The sequence below is a fragment of the Bufo bufo genome, chromosome 2 (assembly GCF_905171765.1).
Source record: "Bufo bufo chromosome 2, aBufBuf1.1, whole genome shotgun sequence".
Classification (NCBI taxonomy): domain Eukaryota; kingdom Metazoa; phylum Chordata; class Amphibia; order Anura; family Bufonidae; genus Bufo; species Bufo bufo.
This window is the reverse complement of record NC_053390.1, coordinates 617331870-617345190: the sequence shown is the minus strand read 5'-3', so window position 1 is coordinate 617345190 and position 13321 is coordinate 617331870. Positions and strand designations below refer to the sequence as shown.

The following is a 13321-nucleotide window of genomic DNA, read 5'->3' as shown; positions in this document are numbered from 1 at the left end:
GGGGAACAGTACTGGCCGTAAGGGGGGCACTGGGGGAACAGTACTGGCCGTAAGGGGGGCACTGGGGGAACAGTACTGGCCGTAAGGGGGGCACTGGGGGAACAGTACTGGCCGTAAGGGGGGCACTGGGGGAACAGTACTGGCCGTAAGGGGGGCACTGGGGGAACAGTACTGGCCGTAAGGGGGGCACTGGGGGAACAGTACTGGCCGTAAGGGGGGGGGGGCACATTACTGGCCATAAGGGGGGCACTGGGGGGGGACATTACTTGCTGGAAGGGGGGCACTAGAGGACAGTATGGGGGGAAATTACTACTGTGGAGCATATTTCTACTGTGGGGGCAGTGGGGGAGTAATTACTATGTGAGGGGAAATTACTATATAGGGGCAGTGTGGGAGAAAATTACTAAGTGAGGGAGGAAGTTACTACTGTGCGGGCAGTGTGGGGGGGAAATTACTGTGTGTGTGTGTGTGTGTGTGTGTGTGTGTGTGTGAGAGAGTGAGTGAGTGATCTACGGTTTTATTATTATTACTGGGGGCATGTATAATTGCTGTAGACACTATAGGGACATTATTTCTAGTGGGGTCACTATTTTTTCAGCAGTATAGTACCTTGGGCATTGGGGAGCACCATGGACACAGTATTGGGAATGGCAGCAGGATAACATTGTTGGGACACCAGGATGGGGGAGTTGATGGAAAAATTTAAATCTAACGTGTCTGTAACAAACTCTGTAGAGACGAGATGTGGCTGAAAGAATTTGTCATGGAGGTCTGGGTCAAATGGAGAAGAGGAAAGAGAAGGTCAACATGACAGGAGATGTCACTGGATGTAAGAGGTATGTGGTGCTGTATTCTCCTATATGTAGTGCTGGCTCCTTATTGTGACCTGTGTCTCATCTTCTCCAAGTCTTTTTTTTATTATAATTATATATATTTTCAATTTGGAGACTAAAAATTTTATTTGGCTCCTGAATTTTTCAGTTTAGGAGCCAATGGCTCCTGTTTATTTTTTTTTTAGTCTGGAGCACTGCATCATATGACATTTATAGGGGTATCCCCATCTAAGCATTTGTGGTATGTTGCCAAAAATGTCAGATAGATGCATCTGGGACAAGCTCCAATCAAGATAGAGCAGCTGTGCACGCTTGGACACCCTCCATTGGAGTTCCGAAAATAGCCGAGCACTGGCTCTGCTAATTCGAAATTCCAGCAGTCCTATAGTGGTGCAAGGAGAGGTGGCTATGCTTGCATGGCTTGCTCTCCATCCTTTGCTATGGGACCTCCGAAAATAGTCATGCACGCTCGCTCTGCTTTTTTCTTAAGTCTCACAGCAGTGAATGGAGAGCACACTGTGTATGCATGGTGTGCTCTCCTTCACTTCAGATGCCCCGTTCTCAAGACTGGAGAAGGTTCCAGAGGCTGTACCTGTCTGACATTTGTGGCATATCCTAGCAATATGCCACAATTTTTGGATGGGAAAAACCCTTTAAGTAGAAGAAAATAAGATCTCACCCTTTCTAGATCCTGCCGCAGGTGAGTAAACAGTTGCAAACGACGAATCAAAAAGTCTTGTTCCCGCTTGGCCAAGTTGTCTTCCTCATCCTTCTTAGGAGTTATAAGTGGTTTGTTAAGGTTGGCTTTCCTCTTCAGTTTCCAGTACTGGTATACAAAGTCAGTGACATCATATGGGATCTGCATGGCCTGACTCACGTCCTGTACATTGACAAATGTATAGAAGTCGTCCTCAAGCTGCTGGAGTTTCAGTTTACGCTGGCTCCCATGCTTGGCCTCCTGTTGGCAGGCAACAAGACCTTGTAAATCGTCCAAACAATCTGAAGAAGCCTTGGCTGCTCCAAAGAAATCACTGGTGTTTTCAATGATTTTGCCATCCTCTGTTTTTTTGCTTCCGCTATGCTTTGGGCAATAAGATTTAAATTTCACTTCGTCTTCTTCTGTCAGGATTGTCTTCATCTCCAGGCCATGATCAAAAGCGCACGTGACATGAAAAGCAGTTCGACAATTTTTAATAGAGCACTGAAAGCAAAAAGAACAAGGCATTAGAGATTTCTACAGACTAAGTCAATGTGATGAAGAAGCAGGAAACCTGAATGATATGGTTATGATAAATATGAAGTTATGGCTACCATTTTCATGATGTATTTTAATAAATATTTTAAGACAGAAAAACTGTCTGCACATCAAACTTTAACAGTAGGTTATTCTAATATTGGGGTGGAAGACCACACTGCAGCCAACAATAATGCAACCAAGCACCTCTAGGGGGAGCCGCTCAGCAGTATTTGCTGCCAGGTTTGGTCCACTGCACTGTAACAATGTCAACTGATCCGAAATCTCACTTTTCCATGTGGAGTCAGTGAACAGACCCGGAGGAAGTAGGTAGAAATCTCAGGAGAAAGCTGGCCAAGTGTTGTTGTGGTTTTCAGTAGAAATCTTCATCAGATCCTCAGCATTTGAGTCTGTCACACCATTTTCACTAAGTGCCCAGTCCACCCCTCTGCTCCTCCCTTAGCCTCCCAAGGCTTCCTCCTCTCTTACCTGATGTCATGGCGAAGTACGGTACCTCAAAATCTTGCTCACTGTCTAAGAATAAGAAGCTCCGCTTCTGGCAATCTCTACAAGCGCAGCGCCTGCGCAAGATTCTGAGATGCTTCACCATGACATCAGGGGAGGGGGGAGGGGGGAGCCCTAGTCCAGTGATGGCGAACGTTTTAGAGACTGAGTGCCCAAACTGCAACCAAAAACCCACTTATTTATCGCAAAGTGCCAACACGGCAATGTAACCTGAATACTACAGTCCAGTTTAGTATCTTCCGTGTACTTTACCATTTAGCTATAATAGCCTGCCTGCATTCAGTGTGCTGTTTATAGCGTGCCCTGCGCTGATGAATGGCAGGAAAAGTCTAAGGCATATTGGTACACCATAGTCTTTTTCCAGAAGGTGGGTGCCCACACAGAGGGATCTGAGTGCCGCCTCTGGCACCCCTGCTATAGGTTCGCCACCACTGCCCTAGATAGAGGAGGAGCAGAGGCTTGGGCACTTTAAACTGCAAAGCCCACCCAGCCGGGCACTTGGGAGCTGTTTTTCAGCACAATAGAAGTGCTTTTCCAGGACATTGAATACATACCCACAAATATTACGCACAAGTATGCATGGAATATCTCAAACTTCTGAGGAGCAATGCTGTTATATTAGTGAAAATGACTTAAAGCATACAGGTGAAGCTATGTGGTCTTACAGAGCAGCCATTATTGAATACATGTAGGGCACATGGTGCCAGCGTTACAATGCTGAGGCAAACCAATATTTAAGGCTTCTATACTGTATACGGTACATAGCTCCAGATGTATCGGTAATACATGGGAGCAAACAGCATACAGAAAAGCCTGGCACCGTAGTCTCACTGCGCGGACCTCCACCATACCTACATTATGGAGGTGTAGAATACTTTAGATTCATTTTCCTTTTGTTTGTTTTTTTAAAGTTAATCATCTTCAATGTGATACCAACAAATCTCCTAACCTGACATAGGTACCTGAACTTGGGTTACTCTAAGCTCCAGCACCCACAGGGTCCCACTGTAAAAGTCTCCCTTTTTGACTGGATACCTCTGTAAAGAATTGCAGTCTACTACTCCATTCCATACCTCACTTTGCAGTACACTGACTTACACTGGCCAGAAGAAGGCCTCCATCTGTCTAATGTAACCCCATGGACACGTTTACAGCATGTGTCAGCAGCTTTCCCAACATGTGCAGTACATCACAAACCCAAGCATCGAGTTTCATGTCCCAGAGGAGTATACAAATAGGAAGCAGTGGCGGAATAGAACAAGTGTATCTGTCAATCCATTCAGCCCTGGATATAAGAGGTGTATTGTCACAGACGTGTGCATAACTGAACATCTGAAGAAGTTTCCTTGTTGAACAGGGTTGCTTGGCAAGAAGGATGCTTTTTGGAGCTGGTCTGCATAACTAATAAAAAAAAAAATACTCATTTACAGAATATATCTCGAAAGAGTGCACTAATGTTGATATTAAAGGGCATCTGTCAGCAGTTCTGTACCTATGACACTGGCTGACCTGTTACATGTGCGCCTGGCAGCTGAGGACATCTGTGTTGGTCCCATGTTCATATGTGTCCACATTACTGAGAAAAATATGATGCTTTACTATATGCAAATGAGCCTCTAGGAGCAACAGGGGCGTTACCATTACACCTAGAGGCTCCACTCTCTCTGCAACTGCTGCACCCTTCCCACTTTAATTGACAGGGTCAGGCAGGTGTGAGGTTTCTGCTGCCTGGTCCTGTCAAGCAGAATGGAGAGGACGCGGCAGTTGCAGAGAGAGCTGAGCCTCTAGGTGTAATGGTAACACCCCCGTTGCTCCTAGAGGCTCATTTGCATATAGTAAAAGCATCATTTTTCTCAGTAATGCGGACACACATGAACATGAGACCAACACAGATGCCTTCAGCTGCCAGGCGCACATGTAACATACACAAATCATAAAGCTTGTGGTGGTAGTTTCTTCTATACGTTATTTGGAAGCTGCTAAACCTGGTGATGCAAAGTGTGTGACAATCTGACAAAAAAAAAAAAAAGGTGCCTTTAAGGGAAAGTGCATGTTCCAGGCTGTGCTACATGACAGCTTCCTAACCTCAGAGACTAAGGCACAATGACAACAGAATATTTCTCCGTTTCCTTTGAAAAGTAGCCAATTCGCCCTCCTCTGGGTTTTGCTGCTCAGGTTGATTCAGCACGCAGATGAAAGGGGAAACACACAAGACCGTTATTAACCGACTTTACATCATCCAAGGCTGTGCTGTTCTGGAGTCGGAAATCAATACGGCAGAAAAATAAACATAAAGGAAACAAGAAAATACAACGCCATAAACTACAAAAGATGTTATTGGAAAATGAAGAGAAGACTGCGTGGTGTCGGGAGGGGATCAATACGGCATCGCACACAGGACTGCAATCACCTGGGCAATGCAAACAATTAGACCACGGAAAGAAAGGTTTTACTCATTATCTTGTGGCATTTAGATGACTGCCCGCTGCAGTTCCAGGGACCGTGGGGGGCGTCAGACACTGGCTGCACTCTGCAGTCTACACACCAGCTTTTACATTCATTTTCTACCCTCTGGGATTATGGAATTTAAAAAAAGCAAAAAAAAAAAGCTATAATTACATCTGTGATTTTGCAGCATCCCCTGAGAAATGAAATTCATCCTGTTTTTATGATGCCCACAGGGAATATGATAATGACTGGAACGCATATTAAACATTATTTTATTTTTAAAGCAGCAATTAACCCTTTTCTCTGCCACAGGTTTGGGGACAAATTTAACACTTTTGACATAAACAAATAAAACCATAAAAATTAAATAAAAAATTACATTATGCCCGTGTGCTTATATATTATTCTGAAAGTACATGCCTAGTAAATTGCGTTAGTCATCCAGCACTTTACTAATGTGCGTCTGAAATGTTGCATCAATCTGCATCAAAAATATTTCGGAAAAAGTCTGACCCAAGCAGATCCTTTGTAGCAGAAAGTAGAATACAGTGATGCAACTAGAACTGACTGGAACCGCTAGGTTTTTTATGTATATTACATTTTGCTCTCTGGTGGCGCCCCCTGCCGTCGTCTCCTGTGGCTAAAATTCTGGTCCACCTACTCCTGCATTCCAACATGCCCAATAGCTTCCCTGCTCCCTTCTCCTCTTCTCAGTGCTGGTGTAGTGATCTCTCAGCTCATAGACATATATAGCTATATCTCTCTAGACACTGGAGAAGGAAATTATGGAAGGAGAATTACATTCCATAGTTTAATTTATTACTGGAATTGCTGAGGAACTATTTTCTATGCAGGGGAGCAAGGGGTTAACAAGAACTGACAGAGATGCAGCAGCTTAATGCTCCCATGGGATGAGCTGCTGCCCACTCACAGAAAGTGAAGAGCCCAGAGTTGCAGAGGTGTGAGTAAAGAAGCTAAAAGAGTAAAATTTACATTGCAGAGGAATATATTTTTTGCATTGATATAGTTAAAATAATGGTGTACATTACTCCAGATATATATTTTTATTTGTCGGATAACTCTTTTAAAGTCAATACCTATAAATGAGGTATACATGTCTTTAGTAGTATACAGGAGAATAATAACACGCTATAGCAGGGATGCTCAATCTGCGGCCCTCCAGTGGTTGCAAAACTACAACTCCCAGCATGCCCTAATAGCTCTTGGCTTTCCAGGCATGCTGGGGGCAGCAAGTTGGGTATCCCTGAGCTATAGAATCTTTCATAGGCCATGACCCACTTCTTCTGTGGGTTTGCAGTTGTACATACCATGGATTCACATGCAGATTTAGCTCCACTTAAGGGCTAAATCTGTGTGTGGCCACTTGCCCTTGTTTCCATGCACTCTCTGCACACAAAGTGTCAAAAATGAACATGTCAGCTGTCTGCATTCTATTTTTCTGGCCCTATGAAGCAACACAAGAATGGAGTGTCCAACACAGATGTGAAAGAAGGCTTTTTACTCCTGGAAATGTATGCATATATTGAAAAGCGGGCGTTACTAATCAATTTGTCAATAGGGTGTGTTCACATTGTGTGACATGGGCAGCATTGATTCGGAGAGGTAATAATTGGCAATTTAAGAACAGATTTTCAGATAGAAAAATGCTTATGTCACATCTGTGTCAGGAATTCTGGGGGGCCATTTATTAAACAGAAATATGCCTAAATTAGGCATATTTTTGGCGCAGATTACAGAGCAAATGTCCTTTGCGCCGCCATCTGCGACTTCTCCCCGCTCACGCCAGGTCTAAAAAGGTGGGCGGGGAAGGGCCCGCAGTTCCGTCTCATTTACCATTTTCTACGCCTGTTTTAGGGGTAGAAAATGGTCCAAATGTAACACAGCAAGGAAGCCATCTTACATTTAGAAGCAGCGGTGGATGCGCTGAAGTTATGGACAGGCTGGCGTCTCTTCATAACTTTGGCGGATCCACCGCCAGGTATAGGGGTCATTAAGACCGGCGTCTAAAACGCTGGTCCAAATAAATGTGCCCCTTTGTTCTTCTGTTCAATAACAAAAAGGATCAAAAATGGATCAGTCACATAAAAGACACCAATGGTGCCTATCCGAACTCACTGACTGTAATGGGAGCCACCTGGTTCACATGATTGAGTCTGTCATGTTTACTGGACAAGATAGTGCTGCATGCTATGTAGTGCAGCAGGCTATGCTATTTTATGCGATTTTGGAAAGAATCTGTAACAGAGGCGCCTAACGCAGATGTGAGTGAAGCCTAACAGAAGTAGTACAGTGCAGGGTTATAAGAAAAGATGCTCCAGGATTGTTGCACTATGGAGAGTACAATCATTTATCAGATCCAGTATTGTAGGCTATTGGTTTTGCTGCCTGTGATCAGGAGTAACGTTGTATCAGCAAGAAACGAAAAATAATTTATATCTATGGTGTCTCTATCTAAAAAGGAACAGGAGGAATACAATATACAACTGCAAGATCCCTCTGAAAAGGAAACCCAGATTTATATATAGCAGGGCTGATGTAGTGGAGCCAAGAAACAAGTGGACTAGTAATAGCAGCATGTAAGAATTACTTCCAAGTGTAATGCCATACTGAACGACTGCGCTGTCATGTTCACAAGTAATGGAAGACACAGTAAGTAGCAATAAAGGAAGTCTGCGCTGCATGCTGGTGCCTGTTATGTGTCACAGTAAGGCTCCATTCACACGTCCGTGGTGTGTTGCGGACCCGCAACACACCCGCCCGGCACCCCTATAGAAATGCCTATTGTCCGCAAGCTGCGGACAAAAATAGGACATGTTCTATCTTTTTGCGGAGCTGCGGACCTGAAGATCGGGGCCGCGCTCTGCAAATGCGGATGCTGACAGCACACTGTGTGCTGTCCGCATCCATTCCGTCCCCATAGAAAATGAATGGGTCTGCACCCGTTCCGCAAAATTGCGGAACGGATGCGGACCCATTTGCGGACGTGTGAATGGAGCCTAACAGCTACAAATATGGAATCCGTTTTTGTGAGTTAAGAGCACAATTCTGAAACTGATGATGAATCATTACTTCTGCTAGTATACAGGCTGTAATCACTCTCCTTGCGCCCAAACTCTGCTCCCTTCTGTGAACAGCCCATCCCAGCCAGAGATGGGCACAGAAATGAGTGGAGCTTGGGTGCAAGAGAAAAAAAAAAAAAAAGTGTCATAACTTGGGAACCAGAGCCTCATATTAAGGCTACTTTCACACAAGCGGCAGGACTGATCCGACAGGCTGTTCACCCTGTCGGATCCGTCCTGCCGCTATTTCGCCATGCTGCCAGACCGCCGCTCCGTCCCAACTGACTATAATGGGGACGGGGCGGAGCTCCGGTGCAGCACGGCAGTGCATGGCGAAAGGCCGCCGGACTAAAACTACTGCCTGTCTGATCCGTCCTGCCGCTAGTGTGAAAGTACCCTAACAAAAGAAAAACTGCATTTTAATCAGGTGAACCAAAGCTATGTGTCTGTGCAAACAATTGGACAGGGGTTTCCTGGGATATTACATCAATTACCTATTCCAACCTCCACACATGCACAGATATTGTTGGCAACTTGAAAATGAAAGGCGTGAATTTATTTTATATCATAAAACATGCTGTCGATTACAGTAACACTAACACATTTCAGGCTCCTAGAGACCTTTACTCATAGCTATGAGCAAGGGCCACTAGGAGCCTCAAACGTGTCAGGTTTACTGTATAATGACATTTTTAGCTTTTAACATTCAGAGTGCTAGACCTATACTTATGCTGGGCTGTCATCATTGAACAAAGAGACGGGTGTTCAATTTTGATATATAGTAGTTAGACATTTGTGCCAGGTAATGCAGTAAAGAGGTCATCTCTCCTAATATTAATGATATTAAAAACATTATACAGTGAGACAACCCCTTAAAGGATGGGCCATCAATATGCAGGTAAAACTTCCACACAGGCAGTCTATAGAGTGCCACAGATACTTCAGATTTCAGCACTGGTGGGGTCTGCTGCCATTACAGATAATACATTTAAATGATATTCCCACTTTAATTAACATAGTTGTTGCGTTCCTACAAACCTCACCTGTATACAGGCCCCAAACTTCTCACTGCACAAGTTGCAGAGGAGAGCCCAGCGACTGCTAGGTATGTGAGATACCTTTGTAATGGGCTCCATCTTCTCTGGACTCCCAATGCTCACCTATTATAAGACAGAAAAATATGTATAAATTAAAACTCAATATCAGTCATTTCAAAGGGATTCCCATTATGAGCTGCAAGGGAGAAAACGGAGGGCAGTTGATTAGGTAAGAAAAACAAAAAAAAGTTTTGGTTCACATCATCTTCGTCATCCCCTACATACAAATGATAAAAAAATAAGACATGCTCCTGGTATGCATGTATTCATTTTTAACGGACCCATACCCGAACATGCCAAAAGGGTGTTCTATTAGCATGGTTGGCTAGTAGACTTTGTCTAGATAACACTGATCAGCTAAGAAGACACCAGCACACATATTAGCGCCGCGGCCTTCTCTCTGCTCTCCAACCACAGCGCCGTCCATTTGATAGTGGCTGTGCTTGGTATCGCAGCTCAGCCCCATTCACTTCAAGGGGGCTGACCTGCGCCTAGGCCATGTAACCAATGAACTTGTTGTCATATGACCTACGGAAAGCTGTGAGAAGGCCATGGCACCTTCTCAAACAGCTGATCTGCAGAGGTCCTGGGTGTCAGTCCCCCATCATCAGTAACACTATCTCGGAAAACACCTTTAAATTTCAGGGCTAATTATGGAAGCTACAATGCTGAGAACTTTACCTCAGGGATCCACAGAGCACAGCTGACATGGACCCACTTAGTGCCGCTCCGTGTGGGCTTCATGGCACCTTCTTTCTTAGGGCACAATAAGCATTTTGGCTGTACCCCCAAGGCACAGGTCCGGCACAGCCAACTTCCTTCTGGCACTTTCAATATGCCATAACAGGCCTGAAATAATGTGGAAAGACAGATCATTACCCCTCTGCACATACAATAACCATAGAACAGCAAAAATTGGGTAAGACTATATATTAAAAGGAACACGTGTTTACTGCAGCACAAGAAATCTCAATTCTTAAAAGAAGAAGAAATTCATTACTCGATCCCAGCTAAGCGCCATCCTTCACATTGCAGACATAAGCAGTAACCAGTGGAGCGATGGAAGGACTCCATCCAGGGTCTTCATGAAGTATAATATATCAAGCATGAAACATGTAATGGGCAGGCTTGTCATCACCCGTATGAAGTGATTATATATAATGCAAGCCTCCATGTAAAACATATTTTAATGCTAAGAAAGCAAACTCGTTCCGTTTGAACTTTACCCTATGTATATTTGTCACCATTACATCCATTAACGGCACTTAAAGGGATAAACACAGCAAACAATATCTCAGATATTCAGCAGCAGACCATGTTCGTGATTAACATAGATCAATTGGATTATAATATATTACCAGGTGGAGACAACAGACCTAAAAAATTTAAAATGGACAAACACAATTTTTCCATTTGTCTATTTTTTTTCCTGCCTTCAAATATTTCTGCACGCTCCTGAATTACACAATCCTACAGAAGTCTAGCAGAGGAAACCACTTTTCCCATCTCCATATATCATCTAGACAGATATTCACATTGCTTCTTAAGCACCAACATATTCCACAGCGCTGTACACCGTCTGTACGTATCAGCCCCTGTCCCCTTGAGGGCTCAAACCCTAATCTTCCCACCTCAGACACATTCTAGGGGTGATCACATAGGACAGGGCTCGGCAAATCCCAGGCGCCAGGTCGAGCCATAGTGATCAGGAATTTGGTCCTGGCGCTTAGGTATTTGTCAGCCCGTTTTCAAAGGTGCCCGGGCGACGAGCGCCGGAGGGGGGCCCGTTCTGTCCGGAGGCAGCAGGAGTGGAGATGAGCGCCTCCATTGTGAAAGCGCTCATCTCCATATTCATCTGTATCGCTGTCCTCAGGACAGCGATAGAGATGAATGGTGTGGAGGAGCAGGTGAGAGGAGTCTACCTTGCCCTTTCCTCTGATAGGGTACAGGCACTAGGCCTGTACCCTATCAGAGGCCGATGCAGGCGGCGCGATGACGTCATCGCGCCGCCTGAGCCGTACAGTGCGGGACACAGGCCGGAAGAGGCCTGCATCGCATCACTGACAGCAGCATAAGGTAAGTATAGGAGTTTATTGTTTTTATTATTTATAGTATACTGTGGCAAGAAGGGGGGTGGGGGCCCTATATACTGGCACAATATGGGGGGGCACTATCGAGAAGAGGGGAAGCACTATGGGGCCCTATATACTGGCACAATATGGGGGGCACTATGAAGAGGGGAAGCACTACGGGGGCCTTATATACTGGCACAATATGGGGGGCATGATGGAGAAGAGGGGAAGCACTATGGTGGCCCTATATACTGGCACAACATGGGGGGCACTATGGGGGCCCTATATACTGGCACATTATGGGGGGCCCTATATACTGGCATGTTATGGGGGGCACTATGGAGAAGAGGGGAAGGAGCACTATGGGGGCATCTACTGGGGGCCCTATGTACTGGCATGCATTATTGGGGGCTCTATAGAGAAGTAGGGAAGGAGGAGCACTATGGGGGGCATCTACTGGGGGCTTTATAATGCGGCTCCGCCTGGCTCCTAACTTTTTTAGCTGGCTCCTAGATTCCAAGGAAATTTGTCAAGCCCTGTCGTAGGAAACTAAATAAAATCCCAGAGGAACCCCACAAGTTTATAGGGAGAATTCACAAATTCCATACAGACGTTGCCTACTTTGGATTAGAAAAAAGGGTCCTAGGGCTTACAACCGCTGATATGGCCCGTCATGGCACTGCCCAAGCTAACTATTGTGTATGGGGTCGTCCCATATCCATCTGCTTTTGCAGGAATGCTTATTAGTGATTATCTGGCTGTGCAATGCAGCCCTAAAAGTTCTGCCGATTGCCTGATGAAGGAGCAAACGCTCATTCATCGGGCAATTTAGATTTTTAAGCATGCTTAAAAATCATTGTTTGCCGGCGGCAGATCGTGTTGTGTAATCACAATCTGCTGCCAGCAAACAACTAGTCAGTATAAGGATGAGCGATGGCCTAACGATCACTCCTTCCATATACTGTGGAGGAGATTGCTGCATGTAATAGCAGAGGTCTCCTCCATTAACGAGCAGGCGATTGCTGGGAAGGAACACTTGACAATCCTCTGCTCCATCATTTAATGTAATACAGCCCTAAAGACTGTTGCCCCCATTATGTTCAGACAAGGGCGGTGGCAACATCTGTCTGCTGCAATTTGCTACCCCCCAAGTAAAAGGCAACATATGAAGGCATGTTCCACCTTCCAAGATTCAGCACCAGGCTATTTGACCCCATACAGAATGGGCAAGTGATGTGCCTACCTGATGAACACAGATGTTACATTTATCACAGAAGACCATTTCATTGCCATCCTCTCCATCTGGGGACTGGCAAACATCGCATACAACATCCTCATCATATTCTATTCCGAGGCCTTCCTCTGTCTCAATGGCATGGTTCATATTGTCATAGCATCTCTGTTCAAACTCCTCCATCATGCGCTCCATGATGTATTCATCCAGTTGTGGCATACCTACAATTTAAGAACACAATAATCAGCGCTCATAAGGCACCATAAAGTGATTAGAAAAAGACTGTCATAAGTTCCAGCAAACTTGACGAGAGGAACGGCCCTGCATGTAGTGCTTCTGACGTACAATCACGGAGTGCTGTGTCTTCTCTGTGTTTCTGGTGCCTTGCTTCACATTAGGAGACATCTGTAGCTCAGTTTTGTTTTGTTTTTTTTACTTTACTTTTACATTTATAAATAGTCATGATAATAGTCCTAATTTAACATCATTTTGAAGGTGTTACAGATATCTAACACAATTTAAGGGGTACTCAGGGTCTTTGACAGAAAAGGAAGATCGTTCCACCAGTAGTTACCATTCCGTTGTGCCACCGATTTCAAAGTCTGGGCTGTTCTTATGTGACTGCCTGACTGGCGGAGGACTCTTCTGCTTATGTCTTCACCAGATCTGCTCCTGAGTCTTCCTGTTCAGCCGCATAATGTACATGCAGCTGTACAAAAATACAAAGGAGCAGATCTGGTCGAGACATCAGAGGAAGACAGCCAGTCACAGGAGACAGCCCAGACTGCAGAATCCGCG

At 45.0% G+C, this 13321-nt stretch overlaps 1 protein-coding gene across 5 annotated transcripts in view; it reads right to left on the bottom strand.

Annotated features, from left to right (window-relative positions):
- Positions 1-13321, bottom strand: part of JADE1 (jade family PHD finger 1) — a 75464-nt gene that overhangs the window by 7308 nt on the left and 54835 nt on the right. For all 5 annotated transcript variants that reach the window (XM_040418440.1, XM_040418443.1, XM_040418444.1 and 2 more), the window contains exons 6-9: positions 12533-12744; positions 9899-10066; positions 9164-9280; positions 1513-2034 (exon numbers count right to left, since the gene is read on the bottom strand). In XM_040418440.1, the coding sequence (XP_040274374.1) occupies positions 1513-2034; positions 9164-9280; positions 9899-10066; positions 12533-12744 (1019 nt within the window). The remainder of the gene's footprint in view (positions 1-1512; positions 2035-9163; positions 9281-9898; positions 10067-12532; positions 12745-13321) is intronic.